This window comes from Ixodes scapularis, unplaced genomic scaffold (genome assembly GCF_016920785.2).
Source record: "Ixodes scapularis isolate PalLabHiFi unplaced genomic scaffold, ASM1692078v2 PGA_scaffold5__190_contigs__length_132052651, whole genome shotgun sequence".
NCBI classification, from domain to species: domain Eukaryota; kingdom Metazoa; phylum Arthropoda; class Arachnida; order Ixodida; family Ixodidae; genus Ixodes; species Ixodes scapularis.
The window spans coordinates 62,383,114-62,403,332 of NW_024609880.1; the positions used below are offsets into that span (position 1 = coordinate 62,383,114).

The following is a 20,219-nucleotide window of genomic DNA, read 5'->3' on the forward strand; positions in this document are numbered from 1 at the left end:
AAATGCGGTACCTTTACGGGAACTTGGTGAAAACAATTAGAAAAGGAAATGGTAAGGTGATGAAATGGTTTTACTATACCGTACACACATTGAGGACGACATCAGGAACGACGTTTAGGACAAACTCTAGGATGATATCAAGGACGACTTTTAGGAAGGACATCAGGTCACGTGAGCTTTAGCTACTGGCGCCTACAAGCTTACACTACCAGCGCTTATGCGGCTGGGGCTAACGCTTCACCGCAGCCATGGGCGTTTATACAGGTCCTCTGTGATGTCATATTGTTGCCCGATGGCCATCAAGGAAGAACATTGTCCTGTGACCCTACATCACGTGACTATGTAAAGTGACATCAGTGTAGCCTGATGTCACGGCGTCAAGTGACATCGCAATGCCAGGTCGGGGTGTCGTGCGACGACCATCATGCTGACCCCTTTAAAATACTAACGACATCACCATTCGAGGCCGCGTGCCAATAGAGCTAGCCCTATCAGTGCTGTGCATTAACCACTTAGAAGGGTACATTGTTTCTGCCAACTACCTACCGGGCATGCTACAACAATTGGGGAACTCGCAGCCTAGATGATGCTTGTTACCCTTTGAAGGGAATGCCTCATGCGGCGGTGAAGCTTCGTTACAGGCGTGGCCGTTCCCTCTTACCTTTGCTTTCTCATGTTCGGAAAGGCACGTCTCAATCGACTTTCTCATTGTATAGTTCCGCCGCAGCTGAAAGGTGGAATGCAAAAACCTTTTTTCTACCCGGAGGAAAGACCGAGTAATGTATTAAACAGGAATGACGTGAATGTGTCGATGTTGCATCACACCAGCAAGGGTGTCGAGCCGAATTAGGAATTTTGTTTCCGCTTCAGCTGGCCCAAGCAACAACTTTACAATAAAGATTTTGCATAGCTTCCATTTTCCTGCCACAATGCCTCGATAGAAACATCCAGACGTCTTCTTTGAGACACGACTAAACTATAATGTGATTTACCGGAGTGCTTGTGTATACAGTGTATACTAATACCGTAATATCCCGGGAGACAGCCCACCTAAAATCAAGAGAAAATTGGGTGAAAATAAGGAGTGAGCTAACTTTCGGAGTGCAATCGAGAAAAGTTTAAAAAAAGCTATTTTTAATATATGTGTTTCTGACAAACTTATTGTGGCGAGGGGTAGTGTAGCAAAGATAACGTCCTAGTCGGTAACGTTTGCTTATATCGCGCCATATCCAATTAGCCGTATTTACGCCGAGGTCATCATTGATCCTAACACCACACTTACTAGGAGTGGGCTACCTTTCAGTGGAAAGAAAAAATAGCAAATAAGGCTAAATATAGGCGTGGGGTATCTTTCAAGGGTGGGGCATCTCAAGATATTACGGTAATCAAAAATGTGCAAATAAATGAAGCATACTCAATCGAATTAAAAAGAAATTCTACAAAACCACCGGAAGACAAAATCTTTGGCAGAGCCATAATTTTGATTCCAAGTCTCCCAATATTCGGTTGGGTATGCTAACCACTACACCACTCTACCCCGTCTTTCTGGCGTTTCCCGTCTTACTAATGCACTGAAACAAAATGCATCCAATCAAAGGTATTCTGGAAGCTGAAATGCAGTACGACGCCCGCTGGAACGTCGAACGTGCTCGTTGTGCTCCAGAATTTCTCTCTCCGTTTGTCTTGCCACGTGTACATGTATTATTTCTTGTTTACGAGCTTTGGAGACGCGGTATCAGCTACGAGGATCAAGAGCCACGTTTCAATGTATCACGGGCACTTTTCGTCATCCTGCGTGGCCTCCAAAGAGGGAATAGTCTGAAATATGCAGGTAAACGAATCATACTCGATTGAACGAAACAAATTCTATGAAGTCGCCGAAAGAAAAATTATTGGCTACCTCGAGATTCCCCTTTACCGCAAGCAAGGTCCTTGCTTCTCTAGCAGTTGAACACCAAACAAAGGGCAAGTTGAGATGAGACAATTTTATTTTCCTTCGTTTTCAAAGAAAACAAGACATACCACAGATTGTCGTGGCTCATTAAAGAAAAGAGAAACACTAGTTCTATGCTTGTCGAAATTGGTTGACATGGAATAAATTGCAAAATGCAAAAAAATGTTTAAAAAAAAAAATGATGCAGTGTGGAGATGAATTTAAATTTCCAGCACAGAAGAGAAAACAGTCTGTAGCTACACTTGCAATGTGTCGTAATTATGACTCAGAGTCCGCCATTCTCTAAATCAAAGATTTTGGCACGCACGGCATCTTGCGCCACGTGACCGATGTCGTCTTGCAGGTCGTTTCCCTTTCCCTCTTCACACTGGCAGATAGGACCAACCTCAAAAAAGCTCTCCTGCCTGTTTGCCAGCAATACCAAAAGCCCTCGAACAGCAGAGTGAGAAAATGGCAAACTACTCTGTGCACCTCTTCCTGACAACCAAATGGATGGGGCTTGCTCCTGTCACTGAACAAACACGGAAATTCGCTCAAGAAACCAAAGGTGAGGAGGGTGTGCAACTTTTAAAGGACATCTCCATTCCACTTAACAAACAATAACATACATTGTTAATTAGTCCAGTTCCAATGCAGCAGAATATTTTTACCCCACTAAAAACGAGAAAAAAAGTATGAAACGTCTCTCGATGCTAGCAAAACTTAAGGAGTCTGGTCATACCGCATTCTATACACAAAAAACATCTACACGAGCAACACTGCAAGAACAGGCTCTTCATAAACTTTCCAACAGACAACTTTGACACGTACAATGTCCGCTTGTTTTTTGTTTGCGATTTTTTTTTTTCTTTTTGCATACGATGACAACAAGATACTACAACTGAATTCACACTTTGAACTGCCCAATGGCCTGTCACTGACGGTCCCAAAGGCCTGCCTCCTTCATTTTATTCTGAAAGAACCTGTCCAGAGTGTTGGCGCACTTGTAGTATTCTGTGTCCGGGCTGTTGTATGCTCGGCAGTTGCTGAAGATCCTCTGCATGTCCGCGATGAACAGGCGCTTGTGGACGTAGTAGTGGTTTTTCAGCCGCTCCGTTATCGTCTTCAAGTCTGGCCCACCGAAAAGGAAGTGAATGCATTTCAGCATTTCAGGGAGGTAACGTAGTATGCTTGCTACAACTCACAAGGCACATTAACTTTGAGTGCCAGGTTTTTTTCCCACATACCAAATGCGAATTTTGGTCTTGGTAACACTGTAGCAGGATTCGTGAAGGATATTTATTTATCGAAAAAACATAGTTCTATAGGCAAAAAAAAAAAAAAGTCTGCATGCCTCGGAATTAAGAAAATATTTCTAGTATTGTACTTGTCGAAACCCGGTACTATGCAGTGGCACCTTGAGGTCACTCTTTTGGGTCGCCTTACTCGGCTTTTCTTTTATTAGAAACTGTAACTTCCTAGTTTTCACAGTCGTTGAATACAGAGTTCATCGGTAATTTTTAGATCTCGGCGTTCACCACAAGGCGCGAAACTGAACTACATAGATTTGTCATCATGTAACAACGAAGGAGCACACCAAAGCAAAAGCTGCCTAAGCAAACATTAACACATGCTGTCACAAAGTGCCACAACCAGATAAAGCATTGTTTTCATCACTTGTTCATACACGCGCAAGTCAAGAGTGGCAGGGAACAGACTGAAACCACACAAGAGCATACTCGGGCATGGCGCTCGCAAAGTTAAAGCCCGGCAAAGCCAAACATGCTTTGTGGGGGCCTTCCAACATCGCGTTTCCCGATTGATTCGGTGTCAAGGGGTACTGTAACTGTCGCCTCAAAAGCGGCAGCTAATATTTCAAACAAACGTCGAACAAGGAGAGGAGAAAATGAGCAAAGGTACAAAGCATGAAGTGTATGTCGGGCTTTAAGGGGGGACATGGGTCTCTGGAGCCAAAAACTTCCTAAAACTGCATTCTTTTGAAAACGGCGATGGCTGTTGTTCTTCTGAATCTACCACGCTTCTAATTTCGTGGATGAATATTCAAGCTATAAATCAATTTATTATGTCTATGCAGGCTGAATGTGCATTAAAGTTGACTCTAAAACATTGTTTTCACATAACACAATTTTTGGACTCGTTGAAATTTTGCAGGAGGGATATCTCGGCATCTACAGCAGCCAGAAATATAACCTTTCTTGAAATGTGTTGCTAAATGTGTGAAGCATACAATGTTGAGAGCAGATCTTTTAATATAAGTATAGAAAATTTTTTATTTGATCTTTAGTTTTATTACTTGTTAGCCATGCATTGAGCACTGAACTTCAATATGTTGTAAAATCACTAATAATGGGTTTATCTTAAAAGTACTCCCAACATTGTATTCTTTACACTTCGTAGTATCTGGCCACGTGTTAAAAAGGATATTTTGTTGAGCAGTATTTTCCCTATCATTCCTCCAAACAAAGCCAGGCAAGTTTTAATTATCTTCAGGACAATTCTACTGAATGAAGAAATTACCAGATATATGAAATCAGCACAGAAAGCTGAACAAGCTTGTGCAGTTTCATTGGGTTTGGTCATAAAATAAGAAAAAAAAGCTCCAAGACCAGTGTTCCCCCTTAAATAGAAATTCATTTTATTTTTTCTAAGAAAATTTAATCTTCATACGTAGGAAACAAAGTTTAGCAGCATTCCTATGGAGTCAAAACTATGGAGGCTGGCTAAATGCATTTTAGCCAGTTATGTTTCATTATTCTAAACACCTAAAAATCAATTTAATTTGCAAATTATTGGGTCTGTTCTTAAGCACCACCTTATACTGTGTGCTGTGAAAGACAGTTGAGTTTTGCTCACCCATTGGATACTTGATGTGATCATAGTAGTCTGGAGCTTCTGCTTTCTCCACTGGCTTTTGGAAAGGCCACGCACTACTGTGATTCTGAAGACATTAAAAAAAATATGATGCCAAGAGGCCGGTAACTTACACACATACCAAGTACAGCTACAGCACAAAAAAGCAGACAAGGCCTCTCAAAACACGAGACATACCTTAACTTGTATCAAAACCGACTTCATGGCCTGATAGAGTTGATCGGGGTCAATCTGCTCTTGCTTCACACTGGTAAAAAAGAAAGAACATAATCCACAAGCCATTTGCTGTTATCCCGCTAAAATAGCTAGTGCAAGGACGTCGAATAAGTCGACCGCCTAGGCCCTCGAGGCCTACGCACTTACTATTTCTTGTCTGGCTTCCAACCTGCCTCACCTGCATTTCAAACAAGGAACAGTAATTTAGCCGATGGGACACGACGCAAGGTATGCAACAACGCAGGACAACGGTCCGAGAACACTCACGCAGTCCTGGAATGCTCTCCAAGGGAATTTCTCTGACGCCCTCCTTGAAGCAGGGGACGCCGGGGTACACTTTCTGCATGTGTTCCTGCTGCTTCTCGATGAATTTCTTGACAATCTTTGAAAATAGAAGGAAGGCATAAGTGAAGCAGCCTACTATGTTAAGAAACATGCTCTCCCTTGAGCGTTTTTTTTTTTTTTTTTTTTTTTTTGTGGCTAAATAAATGTCGGCAAGTTCAGGCTCAACAAAGCTTTGAAAAATGGCTTATGCAGCACAAGTGATTTTTCAGCATGGAAGCTTCACCAGCTTTGGGGAAAGGAAACCACGATTGGAAACAGCAGGACACACACTCCCTATCTAGTCAAGAAAAGAAAACAATTGGGGGATTCGTGACCGAGTGTGTTAATGTGCCGCAGCTCAGACCGCATGGAGCGAAAGTTCACGCTGCAGAACCCAGGGACCCCGCGTTCAATCCCCACCCCTGCCTGTCTCAATCTGGATGAATCGTACAAGCGTGCCTTAGTGTATCACTACAGCGTAAAACATCTTATTAAAAAGACACCGCAATATTTACGTTGTTAGGCACAATTTAGGTGGGGGTAGCCCTGCTCTAGGCCCTGCCTGGTGCTTACAAAACTAAGCACCTTTTCTCTGCCATCATTGGTTGGAGAGATGATTGATGTGTGAAATGTCGTTTGTAAAATTGTCTCTCCGTGCCATAATAGTATCTTAATCGATAATATTTTTTTGTTTGAGAAACAAATAATCTAGATAGTGTCATTGTTTTCAATAATATCCCAAGATGGCCTTTCAGCTTCGGTTTGAAACGATAACAAACATGGCTGCCAGCGTCTGCGGAGTGATGAACAAGAGCAGCTCGTCGAGCTCATCTATTTTAATGAGTGCGAGTCGTTCTGCGTTCACTGAGGTGCTCAGACGAAAATCTCCTCAACCAATTTAGTTTGCAGCAAACAACTGTCGCCAGTACACGCCTTCGGAAGCGCTGTTGGCGTTGTGCGGGTGCTTGGGCTTTACAAAAAATATTTAAAAAAAACATTCAAGAGGAACCTTCCTTGATATGCCTTTAAATTAGCATCGATTTTCCATAAGACACTCTTCTTCATGGAATCAGATTTTTTGAGAAACTATGATTTTCCTAACAACCAATATTAACATGTTTGGTTCTTCCCATTTCAATTTTTGCCGTGAATAGTTCCTTGAACAAGATCATAATTTAAGTCAGTATTTGGGCAAATCCCCAATCATAGTTCCTTCTTTGGCAAAATTACAAACAACCTAAGCTGCAAAAAAAAAAAAAAAAAAAAAAAGGGGGAAGGGAGAACAAATGGGCCTATGTCGAGACCCCGCAAGTGTATATCTGGAGGTTAGACGATCAAATTGGAGGGAAAAGAAACGTATGCTTGGCGGCAAAAAGACGAGGTTCGGAAAATCGGTCGAGCCGCAAGCCTGCGGGAGTTTGGGGTGACAATCACCAAAAAACTGTCCTACGCGAAAAGCACTCGTGCCCTCTGCCAGATAAAAAAAAGAGAAATGCTTTAGAGATGTCGTGCTTTGCTACATCTGGTGTGCGCTGTGGGCAATGTACCATACACGGCAGGTATGGACACAAACCTCCCCATCCTTCCAGTCAGCAGGAGCAACTTGGCCAAGCAGGGTCACTTAATTTTTTTTTTTTTATTTACTTTTTTTAGACAATTTTTGCAGCAGTTTTTTGTGCCTTTCCTGTATCAGGACTCTGGACAGTTTCACAAGTTGCGAGACGATTTGGTGGTCGTGTTTGCAATATTTTTGCACATAAATCTGAGAACTTAAGAGATCTACACTAAGCTTAAGAGATCTAAACAAATATAAACTGTCCCTCGAGATTCGGCGGCAATTTCGTACTGAGAAATTGTTGTTCCATGCAGAATACCCCGTGAAAATTGGCCCGTACAATTTACGACAAAATGTAATAATGAAATCTCGTTCATGGGCAAAGTATGGAGATCAGAAGCTAAGTTTTCAGACACCAGAATTTTTGGACCAATATCCAACTATTTTAGACTTTCTAAATAGTGCCAGGTCACCCCTTAATTATAAGAAAAGTGTGACAGAAATTTTATTTACAGATGAATAAAACAACGAAAAATATGTCCTAATCTTCTTGAATGATAAATGCATGTGATAGCACAAAAAAAGTGTAATGTTTTAAAGATCTATTGAAGCAAAATGTAATATTATAGGAAACTAGGCCACCTCTGTTTGCACCCCACCGGTTGTTTCTTATTTGTTTTCTTTTGTATTTGTTTTTTACTGTATAGCAGTGAAGGCATGTCACTCTCGTGTCTCTTGTTTTGCTACCACTGTTGCCAAAAGGGTGGTGTGGCCTCATCAGAGTGCCTCTAGCCATGTCCCCTGAGACTTCCTGTAAGGCTGTCTCAAATAAACTCATACAAACAAACCGTAACGAAGTTACAGTTAGTTCCGAAAAAATGGTAACCCTGCTACAGTTACAGGCTATTTTCATTAAGCAATCACGAGTTAGAGTAACAAGCTACTGAAAAAAAAAAAAACTAGTTACCGGTAATGCATTACAAGTAACTAGTTACTGCCCAAGACTGCTCAGCTTATAGGAAAGCATACACGCCAGGTGTGCTCAACAGACCGCCAACCGATTTTCGAGCAGACATCGTAGTAAATGGTAGAAACTGCCACCAGATGTACAGACCTCCTTCTGCTTCCTAATGACGTGGGTGAACGCTGTGTAGGATATCCGCTCGTCCAGTTCGCAGCCCATGAGCGTTGCCCCCTCGTAGTCTTTGATGTACCCCGTGTAGACCGACTTGGGCAGCTTGATGTCCTTTGAGAATCCCTGAAACAAACAAAGGACAGGGATTGGCACCACCTGCCAAAGGCCCGGATGTCGTCTGCAACGAGAGCCGGAAAATGGCGAACCGACCTGCTTCTTGAAGTAGCCAATCGCGAATTCGTCCGCGAAAGTCAGGAAGTGCAGGATGTTCTGCTTCACGTGATAATCCTTCAGGTGGTTCATCAAGTGAGTCCCATAACCCTAGGAAAAACAAAAACAGTGCATTCAGTGTTGATTTTGCTATTATAAGAGGCTTAGTTGAAAATAACAAGGCAGCATTAGGCCACGTTAAAAGGCCTCTAGTACAACAGCGTAACTCGCACCCCTTTTCTAATGCCTCAATGTTTCATCAAATGTCACGCATTCTGTACTTGCCGACAGGATTAGAATGGACAGGAGTTTCAGTTGATCAGAAAGAAACACCCTGTTGCCCTCATCCCGTCAGTGACTACAGACTAGCACATTAGACAATGTACCAGATTGGCTGGAGTAGTGTCTAAACTGTGAAAACACTTGACTTGGTGATTGGAGCGGTTGAGAGAGCAGGGTGCTAAGGGAACCTTGAGGGTATTCTGAGGGCCCTGGGTTTGAACCCAGTTTGAGAACATCCACAATTACCGATTGCGCATCTTCAACTGTGACAGTCATGCCTCCCGTTTACGTGCTGAATACCTAAAACGCTGCTTTGCAGCCTCGACGACCAAAGAAACCTTTTCTCTGGCCGAATTTCTTGTCTACTTTACCTATCCCAGGGGTTCTCAAACTGCATTCCGTGGAACACTGGGACACTGGGAACAAGCTGGTCTCATGGGTTCCACAAGCACCCCCCCCCCCCCCCCCCCCCCCCCCCTAGTTTAACTTTCCACAGATTGAGTTGATGTTGCGAGCGAAGAAACTTCACCCTTCAAACTAATATGTATACCGTAGAATACCACGCATCCACCCACTCTACATTAAGTGTCCATTCCCAAATCTATAAGATCTGAGAAAATATGCACAGTACATTTCTATGTAGAATTGATCACTGGACAAGCGCCCATCCCCCATTTTTTTGCGATTATCTCCAAAGTTTGAGTGGGCGCTTGCCCGGTATTTTACGGTATATATTTTACACTGTGTCCCAGGTTAACCCCTCTGCCTTCTTATTCTGTCTGCAGTCATCCATTTTCTCTTATACTGTCAATGCACTAAAACTGTCGGCTAGCAACAAGGGGGGGTTCCCTGAGACGAAAAAGTTTGAGAATACCTGCTCTATCTGTTACTAAGTCTCACTTTTAACTGCCCAAGTAATCTTTACACTGTGGGGAAACGTGTCACAAAGATTCAATGAAAAAAAAAAAAAAAAAAAAAAACTATGCAGTCACAAAACCTGCTACTCACCTTGACCTGCTCGTTGGAGGTGACGGCACAGAAAACGATCTCCGTAAAGCCCTGACCCGGAAACATCCGAAAGCAAATCCCGCCAATGATGCGGCCTTCCTTCACCAGAGCAAGCGTGCGATGCTTCCTGCGGTCAGTAAACACAAAGCGTCCTTTCGTGTAACCTTGTCTTCCCAGGGCAAAGCAAAAAGCTACTCTCTTCAACATTATATTTAGCCCGTAGATTTCTTGGTGTTTATATGTAAGAAAAATCGGCGCATTTCCGTTACCCCCTTCGGACGGACTCTACAAGGGGAGGATGTTTACAAAAACAGTCCTAGCTAAAGCAAAACATTTCAAGAAATCCAAGGTTTTCAGTTTTAACCGACTTGGTATTTTTGATGCCAACGGATGTCTATCGCAGTCTCCCTGTTGAAACCGGAAAGTCCGTAACTTAGTCATACTGAACCAAACTATACTTTGTTCCACCGCAACTCGGCAAAGAGCAAACGCTACGTCCCCCTTTGAGCCAATCAATGCAACAGAGGCGAAACGCATGACAGCCCTTACCATTGTTACAGGGGCGAGAGCATAACCCAAGTAGTTAGAAAAGAGGGGAAGGATTAACCTCCCTCTTACCCAGACCCTGTTCCACGTGTCCCCAACATGTCCACGGACCCTTTGGGGTCCATGAAGGTCTTCTTGGGGTCCTTGAAGCCTTTGATCATCAATAAAGCAGAGCGCTAAAACCTTTTTTTTTTTTTGATGCTGGCTGTTTAGCAAAACTATATAGGTAGATGAAACCATGTGCACCAAGTGAGTAGGGTAGCTTATTCCCTGTTCCAGGCTTACAGAGATTGTTTGCACACATCTAGTTTCCTTTATTTACCTGTTTGTCATTGCTATAGTTCAATATCATCCCGTCCCACCCCCCACCCCACCCCTTGGGCAGATGGGGTCCGCCATTACTTTTATTACTTTTCCCGATCCAGAAGTGGTCCCCGAAACGTCTGTGGTTGAGAACCACCACCATAGAAGATTAGCCCCTCTCTCAAAATTCGTACGAAACCAGCCTCCCTCTCCCCGCCGCCCGTCGACAGCACAGCAGTAGCTAGAGAGTTAGTCGCGTGTTTCAACTCTGATACACCGATTGGCTCACTGGGACCATAGCCTAGGCCATTTGTCAAGGTTTGGCAAGACGGAGTATGGGAAGAGGGGCCTGCAAAGGAAGACGCCGTGCGCTCTTGCCAGCGGGCTATTACAGCACTACGGATGGTCGCAGAGTCGCTGCTCACGGGTCAAAGACGAGCCTGGTGATGTACTCCTTGGGCATCCTTGGCAGCTGGTGGGAGAAGACGTTCTGGAGCCCCACCAGCCATACCAGGGACTGCTGGTCCACCCGCTTGCTCAGGGCGTTGGCCACCATGTGGAACTCGATGAGCCCCTTGCGTTCCTCGGCACGCGCCGCCTCGTCCCTCGCCGCCAACTCCGAGAAGCCGCTCGTCTGCGCAAAAATGCCGCGGGCTCCGTTGCAAGCGCCACACATGTCGCCCGTCCACAAAAACAATATTTATGCATGTCTTAATTGTATCTATGTGTTGCGAATAAGCCAGACATATGTTGTGTCGGTGTGCAAAGTCAACCACTTTAGAAACCCAGGAACTGCAGACAACGACCGGGATAACTTCCTGCCAATCATTTCGGCCCTACTACAGTCTAAGCTTGTTATAACAGACCTTGATTTTGACTAAGATTTCGGTCTGTTGTCAAAGCAGTATGTTGTATGCAGATATGAAGTTGAGTCAATGGTACATAGAGGAAAACCAACCAAACTTCACAAATCAGTATGTTATACCTAAATGTCTGTTGTAACCAGGTCTGTTATAAGGAGCTTAGACTGTAGTTTCGCCTCTAAACGAGGCTGGCCCACAAAACATAACAGATGTCCTTTTACGATCTCTATGTTTCTACCTTCTCTGTTCTTCCCACGACGTCACTCCAATTTTGTGTAATCCCCCCCCCCCCCCCCCACCAAAAAAAAACAAAAAAACAATGGGCCAAAGCATAGGAATGAGAAAGCTTGCACTCACATCTGGTCCCAACATTTGTTTGGGGTCTGTGATGGTGGCTACCAGCTGAGCAATCACCTCTTCAGGAAGATCACCTAGGGGGAAAGGTTGAACACCATGTTATACGAGAAAACATCAAAGGGATACTACAACAAAATTTTGGCGCTTATTTCTTGGTCTATTCGTGTTCAATGGAGCATTAGCACATCAGACACACCAATCTCTTGTTGAAAAACACACGAAAAGGAATTTTAAAACAAATCAAACAATTAGCAAAGAGCACCTGGTGGATGTTGCTAACGCATCGTTTGTAATGCTCGTCTAGGAACCTTGACAGGTAGTGACGGTAACCGTCTCGCCTCCGGCCACAACGAGAGTAGAGCTGAAGGAGGAACTACTCTCTCTCTGAGACTCGCTTTTTTGTGTCCCAGAAGTCGCTATTGTCCCTCCACAAGATTATAGAAGATTAACTCGTCACTCAAAATTCATACAAAGACAGCTTTGGAGTTACTTGCGGTGGCCTGCTCACTGGTGAGCTTCGACTGCTTTCAGCGGATGCTACGAGCCATCGGGGCCTATCCAGGGCCGTGTGAATGTCACATGACCTTGGAGAGGGGGCACAGCAATGCGCGGAAAGTGTATCATGGGCTACATTCACACAGCGGGATTGGCTGCGATAGCTCACAGCGTCTGCTGCGTCCAAACGTAAGGTTCCAAGACAAACTACGTCACAATTGCAGCGGATGTGATGTGCTCTCCGAGCGTTTGCCAGAGTGGGCCGTTTATAACAAAAATACAGCCATCAGGTTCAAAATACAAGTGTGCGATTGTCATTTACGGATATTTTTGATCATATTCAGCCTATTTGTGAACACGAAGGGTATATTTCAAATTTCGTTGAAGTATCCCTTAGAAGTGAGGTTGTAAGAACTGTCACAGAGGAAGGCAATGGAAACAAAGCATGAGGAGCTGCAGCTGATGTCACAACGGGAAGCTGGCTAACAAACGTAAAGTTAAAACACAGGTAGGCTCATGAGTATTGCACATGGAAATGAGAACAAGAGAAATGGGGTGAACTAATAACCTAGTTACACGAGCGTTCTTAGCTGTTTAAGCCAACGACAGTTGAGTCAATCACAATCGGCCAGAGTTACACGGCGGCGCCAACTGTCATTGAGCCGCTAACGATCACCGAGTTCAACTGAGCTGGCCTACCTCAGTTAAGTGATGGAAATTTGCCCCAACAGAGCTAAAGATTTTCTTTTTTTTTTTACATTGTATCTACATCGCTCTGTGGGCATTATTGTGGGGGTTCTAGAAAAATTTATGGCAAGTGGAAAAAGAGAACATCATTATCAGCAATGGACACAATATCTTCCAGGAGGTCGCTACACTCTCACAGTTTTGACGAAGAATAAATTAGCAAAACCGTCAGTCCTGCAAGTTAGAACAACAACCTTTTTAAAATGATCACAACAAGAAGAGATGTAGGATGGCTCCATAAGATAGGTGGCTTTATCAATTCCTGTTTTGTTGTGAAAGACACAGTGAAAGAATTTTAGCCTTAGTTTTTTTCTTCTATATTCGAGTGTTTCCCATCCCAGCATAGCTTTCATATCTCTAACACTAGCATAAAAGTCCCAGTTGTTCAGTACAAAATGCGCTGCCTGATTTTGAATTTCTTCTAGTTTATTCATAAGGAAGTTGTCATAAGGGTCCCACACAACACACGCGTAATCAAGGATCATTCTCACCGAAGAAAAATAAAATGTTCCTTTAATGTTTCGTGAAGCGGATCTAAAATTTTGGCAGATAAAATAAAACATTTTACTAGCCTTTCCGATTGTATGTTCTATATGGCTGTTTCATTTTAGGGAATAAGCGAATAGCACTCCTAGGTAGACATACTCGAACACAGTACATAAAACAATCCCGTTGATTAGGTAGCTTTGAGAATCGTGCAGCTCATTTCTCGAGAAACGAATATGTTTGCATTTACTTAAATTTAGGCTCATTTTCCATTGATTGCACCAAGAAGATAAAATGTTTATGTTGGTTTGTAATATGGCAAGGTCGTCTGACATGTTTATTTCTCTGTATAATACGCAGTCATCGGCGAACAGTTTAACATGAGACTATATTTTTGGTGATGTCATTTATGTATGTGAGAAAAAGTAAAGGCCCTAAGACACTCCCTTGTGGATCACTTGACGTAACCCTATTTGATGTGGATATAGTACCATCTAAGACAACACGCTGCTCTTGACCTTCTAAATAATTTTGTATCTAGTTCAGGACGTTTGGATCTATTTTTATCAAAACCAATTTATAGAATAATAACTGATGTTGGACTTTGTCAAATGCCTTTAGAAAGTCTAAGAACATGCAGCTGACATATTTCCTGCTGTCTAGTGATCTGGATATATGATGATAAAATTCTACCAGCTGTGTGCTGCAAGAGTAACCGCTTCAAAAACCATGCTGTGAGGGGGGGAAAGGTAGTTTGTCAAATCCAGGAACAAGTAAAGGTTACTATAAATAATGTGTTCAAACAACTTACATGAGATCGATGTTAATGAAATAGGGCAATAATTTTTAACACTGGCTTTAGGTCCCGATTTAAAAACAGGTGTGACATTCGCCATGTTCCAATCCATTAAAACTTCTTTAAGTCTTTAAAGATTCACTGAATACAAAAAAAGATAACGCGCTACAGATTCACTGCACTTAAGAAAAATAACAGGGGAAATGCAAAGATGGCGGCATCCACCGCATTGCCACCCATAGCGAGCGCCAGCGAAGCACTTACTATTGCGAAAGATTGGGGGAGGTATCTATAAAGTACCGTAACAGCAAATATTGTCAGAAGAGGTATCATTCGGGCCCAGAGCTGCCGCTAGAACGATCACGGCACTTTGCGGAAGCCCATGCTCCGTGAAAGTGGCCATTGCGTTACTAGCGCCGATAAGACTCGTTATGACTCTCTTGCTTAAATTCGTATGAGATTCTAACCATTGTTCCTTTATTCTAAAAACAAAAAAGAAGTTCATTTTCTTTTGTTTTAATCATTAATATTAAATGAAAATTGTGCATGAATTCTTTTGCATCTATTCTTAAAAAGAAAAAGTGACATCAATCTTGGTTTTGATTTCACCTGTGTGGCTTAACACGTATCTCAATTGGGGTTGTTAGGCCTATGTACCATGTAACACCCGAAAACTGAGATGAGCTCAATGACAGTTGGGAGATGCCAATCATCATTGGATGAATGACAGTTGACAGCGCTCGAGTAACTAAGGTACAGGACGTTGCACAACAAAGAGGTGGAAAATGCGAGACAGGGTGAAACAACTGTTGGGTGACAGGATTACTGCAATTACAGTCATTTGGATGATGGAGAGTTTAGCTGCACTGACCTTCTATCCTGCGTCTCTTCGCCTCCGGTGCGTGGGCTTCATCATTAAGCCGCTTCTCTCCTGCAAACATATTCGCACGGGAAACGTCACACAAGGTGGAAGCGTCCTTAAAATGTTGACTGAGAAACTGGACATGGTAATGGCGTGTTCAATTTTGAAGCAAATTGTGCTTCAAATGTAGTAGGTACCGCATAGACCTCTACAGTTGATGGCATGTTCGAGAGTCGAGCAGATGTACGATTGAGATTGCGCCTGAAAATATACGCTGTGCGACGCTGTTAGCGCAAGCACGTCAGTCCTTTTTCACACTTTTTTTAAAGGGGTATTGGTGGGCATCAAATTTTACCACTTAGGTTAGTACCCAAAATAAATAATTTACCACACTAGTTCTTTTCGTGATGGCCCTTTGATACTAGGAGATCACAAAAAAACCGGCAACAGCTTGTTTGCATAAACACTGTTGCGCTTAGTGCTGCCAGTGTCAGTTATGCATGCCCCCTTCAGACTGCCTTGTCTTGCTGAAACCCTGCTTTTCATGGCAATCAATTAAACACGACACAAGGACTAACACATGGCTTCCACTTTCACGGCGCCTACAATGCGGGGCCACTTTTACAGGCACACTGAATTGTCGATGTCCCTCGTACATATTGGGTGTATGCATGCACATATGGTGTCCTACCTTGGGCATCTGGTATGCTGATGGCCTTGGAGGAACGGCTAGACGTATGCGTTCCTGGGCTCAGGTGCACCGTGGTGTAGCTGTCCGCACCGGAGCCTGGTGAGCTGGAGACGGCAAGCTTCTCAAAGCCTCTCGAATGGGCGGTCCCGTTGCTCGTGGCACCTTGAAATTCGAGCGAAGAAAAATATATGGCAAATCTCCAGCTCCAAGGAATCACAACAAATGACCTTAGTGTACATTAGGCAAGTGTATCGGTTTTAAACATTTGTTTCGCACTGCTAGCATATCCAGGGACCTGTCTGTACATTAGAAGCCCACGACTTGCATAATTTTAGCAGAGCTCAATACCTAGGTATGCTGTGAATACAAAAATCGTGTCACCAAAAGACCTAGGATACTTGACTAGGTACTACTACTTTATGTCAATGATAGCTGCCATGGTAGCTGCCATTCTAACCCTGGCAAACATCACTCCAAATACATGCAATCAAAGAAGACTGCAGGTCACTGCCGCTCTCACTTCTGTCGGCGCTTGTGGCATTTGCAGGAGGGTTCTGCTTGAAGTCGGGGTCCCAGATCGGGGAGTTGCTTCCATAGACCTCCTCTTCCAGCACGGACAGGAATCTGTCAAGCAGCAAAACCGCACAAGGAAACAAGTAAAGGCTCTTGGCCCCAAGAAGTTGGTGCATGTCAGTGATGTATAAATGCTGGTGACGGAGAAGTGAACACAAAAAATCTTTCGGCACTTTGCTAGACAATCGGAATCATTTAAGATGCTAAGCAGCCATGCAGAAGAGAACTGGCCTCTCGCACAGTTGAGCGAGACAGGTGGTCAAGTCACCTTCTAATCATATCACCCCAGTAAATAGTGAAATCAACCTACCTTAGAACACAAAGTTATTCATACAGTCCAGAACATTCAAAACAGTCCCAAAAACGACAAACTGTAATTCTAAATAAATACATTGATAGTGGGACCAAAAAATCTCAAGTAAGGTCAGTCGTGTAGTACAGGGGTTCTCAAACTTTTTGGTCTCACGGAAGGCCAGGAAGCCTAAAAAACTGCCGCGGAACACTCCCCCCCCCTCTATATTTGCCAACCGAGAAGCAACAGATGCACAATTGTAGGCAATTTTGCTCGTGTTGCTTCCCATATGTCCCCACAATATCAATCGCGATGTCAGTACAAAGTGAGATGAAGGCGCTTTGCATGGTCCTGCCGCGCAGCCTGCTGCGGGGGAGGGAGAGAGGGGGTTTGCAATTTGGGTGTTCGCGGAACCCACGAGACCAGCTCGTGGAACCCCTGTGTTCCCCGGAACCCAGTTTGAGAACCCCTGGTGTAGTAAATGCAGTAAAAATATAACAAACACCACAAATAAAAAGGAATCTGATATAAGAAAAGTGGGTCAGACTGGATATATGCCAAACATTTCAAAATGGTAAGGTGCTCAGGCCAATATGCACATAAAAAATCAGCAGAATATTTATTAAAACTAAGTTGTAAGTGTTTGTAAGCCTTGAGGTGCCATAAAAAACTTATCTCACCTTTAGTCTCTTTCGCACGTTAGTGACAGATTCGAGCGCATGCAAAGAACCTCATAAAATGGTTGCATCATATTCAAGCAGATGCAGTAAAAGCACATTTTACTCAAGTCTGATTCACTAGGTAGAAACGAGGCTACAAAAAGGTGAGATGCATTCCAATGCAGGCTGCTTTACTACCACTGTAAGGTGAAATAAAGATATAGGAAGAGTATGAACTTCTGCTCACAGTTTTCTCAAAGTTGCTACATGGTTGCTATCAAGGTACATAGTAGCCATATATGACTCGAGGTTCTCCCCACAGTGGGCGTCAGTGGTTTTGCCGCCCGCCAGTCTGGCTGACTGCCCACCGCTACTGTGTCCAACCTTCCTCCATATTTTGCAGACTTGTGTGGCACTATGCAAGAGAACTGCATAATCCCGGCAAACAAAATCACTGCTGCGTGGTGGAAAGAGTGCAGAGAACAACAAAAAGGTGCAGCAATCGCCCCCTCCTCCTCCTCCCATCAGCACCCTGGAAATTGTAAATGTCCTGAACTCGAGAATTTACAGAATTTGCGGGGAGAACCCCAATTGACTGAATGAGCCAGGCTCCTTTCTGGAAGCTCCGTAGAACAGTTCACTCCCTCACGACACTCCATTCCCACAAAATATCCTAAAAACCAGCACTATATAAAAAAACAGCAAAATATGAGGCCATCAACATAACCATTATTTACAGTACACCAACTCTGCACCGGCAGAGAGGAATAGGAGCGAAGCTTGTTCGCCACTGCTTTTTAAAAATTTCCGTTTAAAGATGGCTCTAGGCCACCTTCAAAGGCTTAATGATTCCTGCCACCTGCAACACAATTCCTCCGCCTAACCATCAGTCCATTTAAACTCGCTCGGTTGGCGCTGTCTCGGACCATGAAGGCGTCTCCGAACTGGTCTGTTTACAGAGTCTGCATTTGCGGTCCCTCGATTACAGTCTTACGATGTCATAAAAAGGTCATGCTGTTGTTTGCAACAGACCTGGCGATGGCACAGCAGCAAAGGTCTCTCTTCAGCTTTACCGTTCACAGAAACTTAACTAGACACGAGACAGAGCGATGAGACGGCAGCGACGCTCGCGTTCGTTTCTCTTTCCTGCCGCGACCTGTACGACCACACGCCAGGATCATAACTTTCAGTGGCATGACACGCCAACTCCCGCGACGTTGTTTGTTGCCACTTCGGGATCACATTTGATGCGTAGCGCCATATCCGAACAAGGAGCCTCACCGTGGGAAGTGCGTGAGGACGAGCGTCCTCTTCTCGGCAGGCATCTTGTCCTTTTCGGCCCTGAACTTGTCCAGCAGCTGGCGACGCATCGTCTGGAACACCGACCGGAGCAGCGTCCTCCCGAAGATCATGGTGGTCTCCGAGTGCGGCAGGCTGTCGCAGAACGCTGGCACGTGGCAGAAGCACAGCCACCTGCGAGTCCCCGAGAGCCGATTTGTAAGCGGGTCAAGCCTAGGGCGACGGCTAAGGTCTGCTTCGGATGGGGCAATTTTCTTGGCAATTTTGGGGTTGCTGGCACGTTGTTCCCTAGATCCTCATGCTGCGACGTAAATTGCTGGAATCATGTCTGGCTAGAGACGGAAGAGCAGCTCTGACCACTCTGAGACATTTGAAGCGACAGCAGCCAATCGGGGATGCAATGTTTTCGCTTGACGAAGTGTTTAGTTATCATTGTCCCCACCATCGTGGTGCTGATGATAACACTTGGTTCTGGTTCGCAAATGATTCTTTTTGCGACAAAATTGTTTCAAAGATATGAGGTGGTAATCTTGATATCAGATAAAGATATAAAAACGCATTATTCATGCGTAAATTTGTGCATAAATAGTGCACAAAAATTACAACTTTAGCAATGATGACGAGACAAAGTAATTTGTGGTTCGGCGATTGCTGCTTGCGAACGCAGGAGGACCGTGTCACAAGAGATGCGACATCGAGACACTGGGAAAAACTACTCCCTCTGAAGTAGGCCTAGATGTCCTCACAGCTACTAACCACTTGGTTTCAGAATCGTGCCTAGGCACTGCAACAGTCCTCGAAATGGCGGCCCTGTGCAGGAGGATCGGGACGAGGGCGGAAACGGTACAGAGAGCAAACATATCGGCATCCTTCCTTTTGGTACAACAGTGGTTCTCAAACTGTGGTCCGTGTACCCGCAAAGGATTATGGCAACATTGGTAGGGTACACAATGATTTGGGGATCGCTTCATTGGCCACTGAAGAGGGTTGAAATTGTCGGATCGAAAATCTTTACAGCCACAACAGAGTTTGCACGAGTCGCATGGCAGCACTATTTTTGTGCTACGCTGTCAGGGCTATTGTAGTTTTTGCAGTGTTCCAATGTTGTCAAAGCTACTTGCACAAGCTTGTGACTTCGTTTGACGTCTTCTGCATACGAATGTGCCTGTAAATGTGGCACAAGATGCAGCCCTACCATCTCCCAGCGATCCGGGGCTGCAGCACTGTGGAAACTATGCTAGCCTGGACAACATGGCGCAGAAAGTCGACGTCAAGCATAAGGACTTGTAGGGTGCCATAAATCAATATAGTCGGTGACAGGTTAAGGATACAGCAGATGCTCTGCCTCCAGCCTTTGATAACACTTCGGCACACGTGCACTCAAAGCCTGACGAAAGCTAACGAGCCTGCGCACGAGGCAAAGATTCTACTGCAAGCATTCTCAGCCTGTCACCAACTATAGTTCTGCTGTCCGATGCTCGTCCTACCACGAGGAGTGCCTATCTCTCTTAAATGACAGATGAGAAATTCCTGGTGTCAACACTAGCCGCATTCGATTTACCTGCACGGGGACAGAAAAGTGTAGATAAATCGAACGCAGCTATTGATGTAACAAATCGTCAAAGAAACCTTTAGACCTTGTAGAGGTAAATGCACATGCTAAGGGATGTTTTCCACATAATTATGTATCAGTGG

General features: G+C 44.2%; 1 protein-coding gene across 1 annotated transcript in view; it reads right to left on the bottom strand.

Annotated features, from left to right (window-relative positions):
- Positions 1-1,970: 1,970 nt before the first annotated feature.
- The window catches only part of LOC8031667 (histone acetyltransferase KAT2A), a 28,196-nt gene continuing 9,947 nt past the window's right edge, over positions 1,971-20,219 (bottom strand). The window contains exons 8-21 of the mRNA XM_040206142.3: positions 18,507-18,698; positions 16,222-16,325; positions 15,702-15,863; positions 15,020-15,079; positions 11,625-11,698; positions 10,830-11,038; positions 9,556-9,682; positions 8,266-8,376; positions 8,035-8,178; positions 5,309-5,423; positions 5,189-5,219; positions 5,003-5,072; positions 4,808-4,892; positions 1,971-3,064 (exon numbers count right to left, since the gene is read on the bottom strand). Of these exons, the coding sequence (XP_040062076.1) occupies positions 2,868-3,064; positions 4,808-4,892; positions 5,003-5,072; positions 5,189-5,219; positions 5,309-5,423; positions 8,035-8,178; positions 8,266-8,376; positions 9,556-9,682; positions 10,830-11,038; positions 11,625-11,698; positions 15,020-15,079; positions 15,702-15,863; positions 16,222-16,325; positions 18,507-18,698 (1,681 nt within the window). The 3' untranslated portion in view covers positions 1,971-2,867. The remainder of the gene's footprint in view (positions 3,065-4,807; positions 4,893-5,002; positions 5,073-5,188; positions 5,220-5,308; positions 5,424-8,034; positions 8,179-8,265; positions 8,377-9,555; positions 9,683-10,829; positions 11,039-11,624; positions 11,699-15,019; positions 15,080-15,701; positions 15,864-16,221; positions 16,326-18,506; positions 18,699-20,219) is intronic.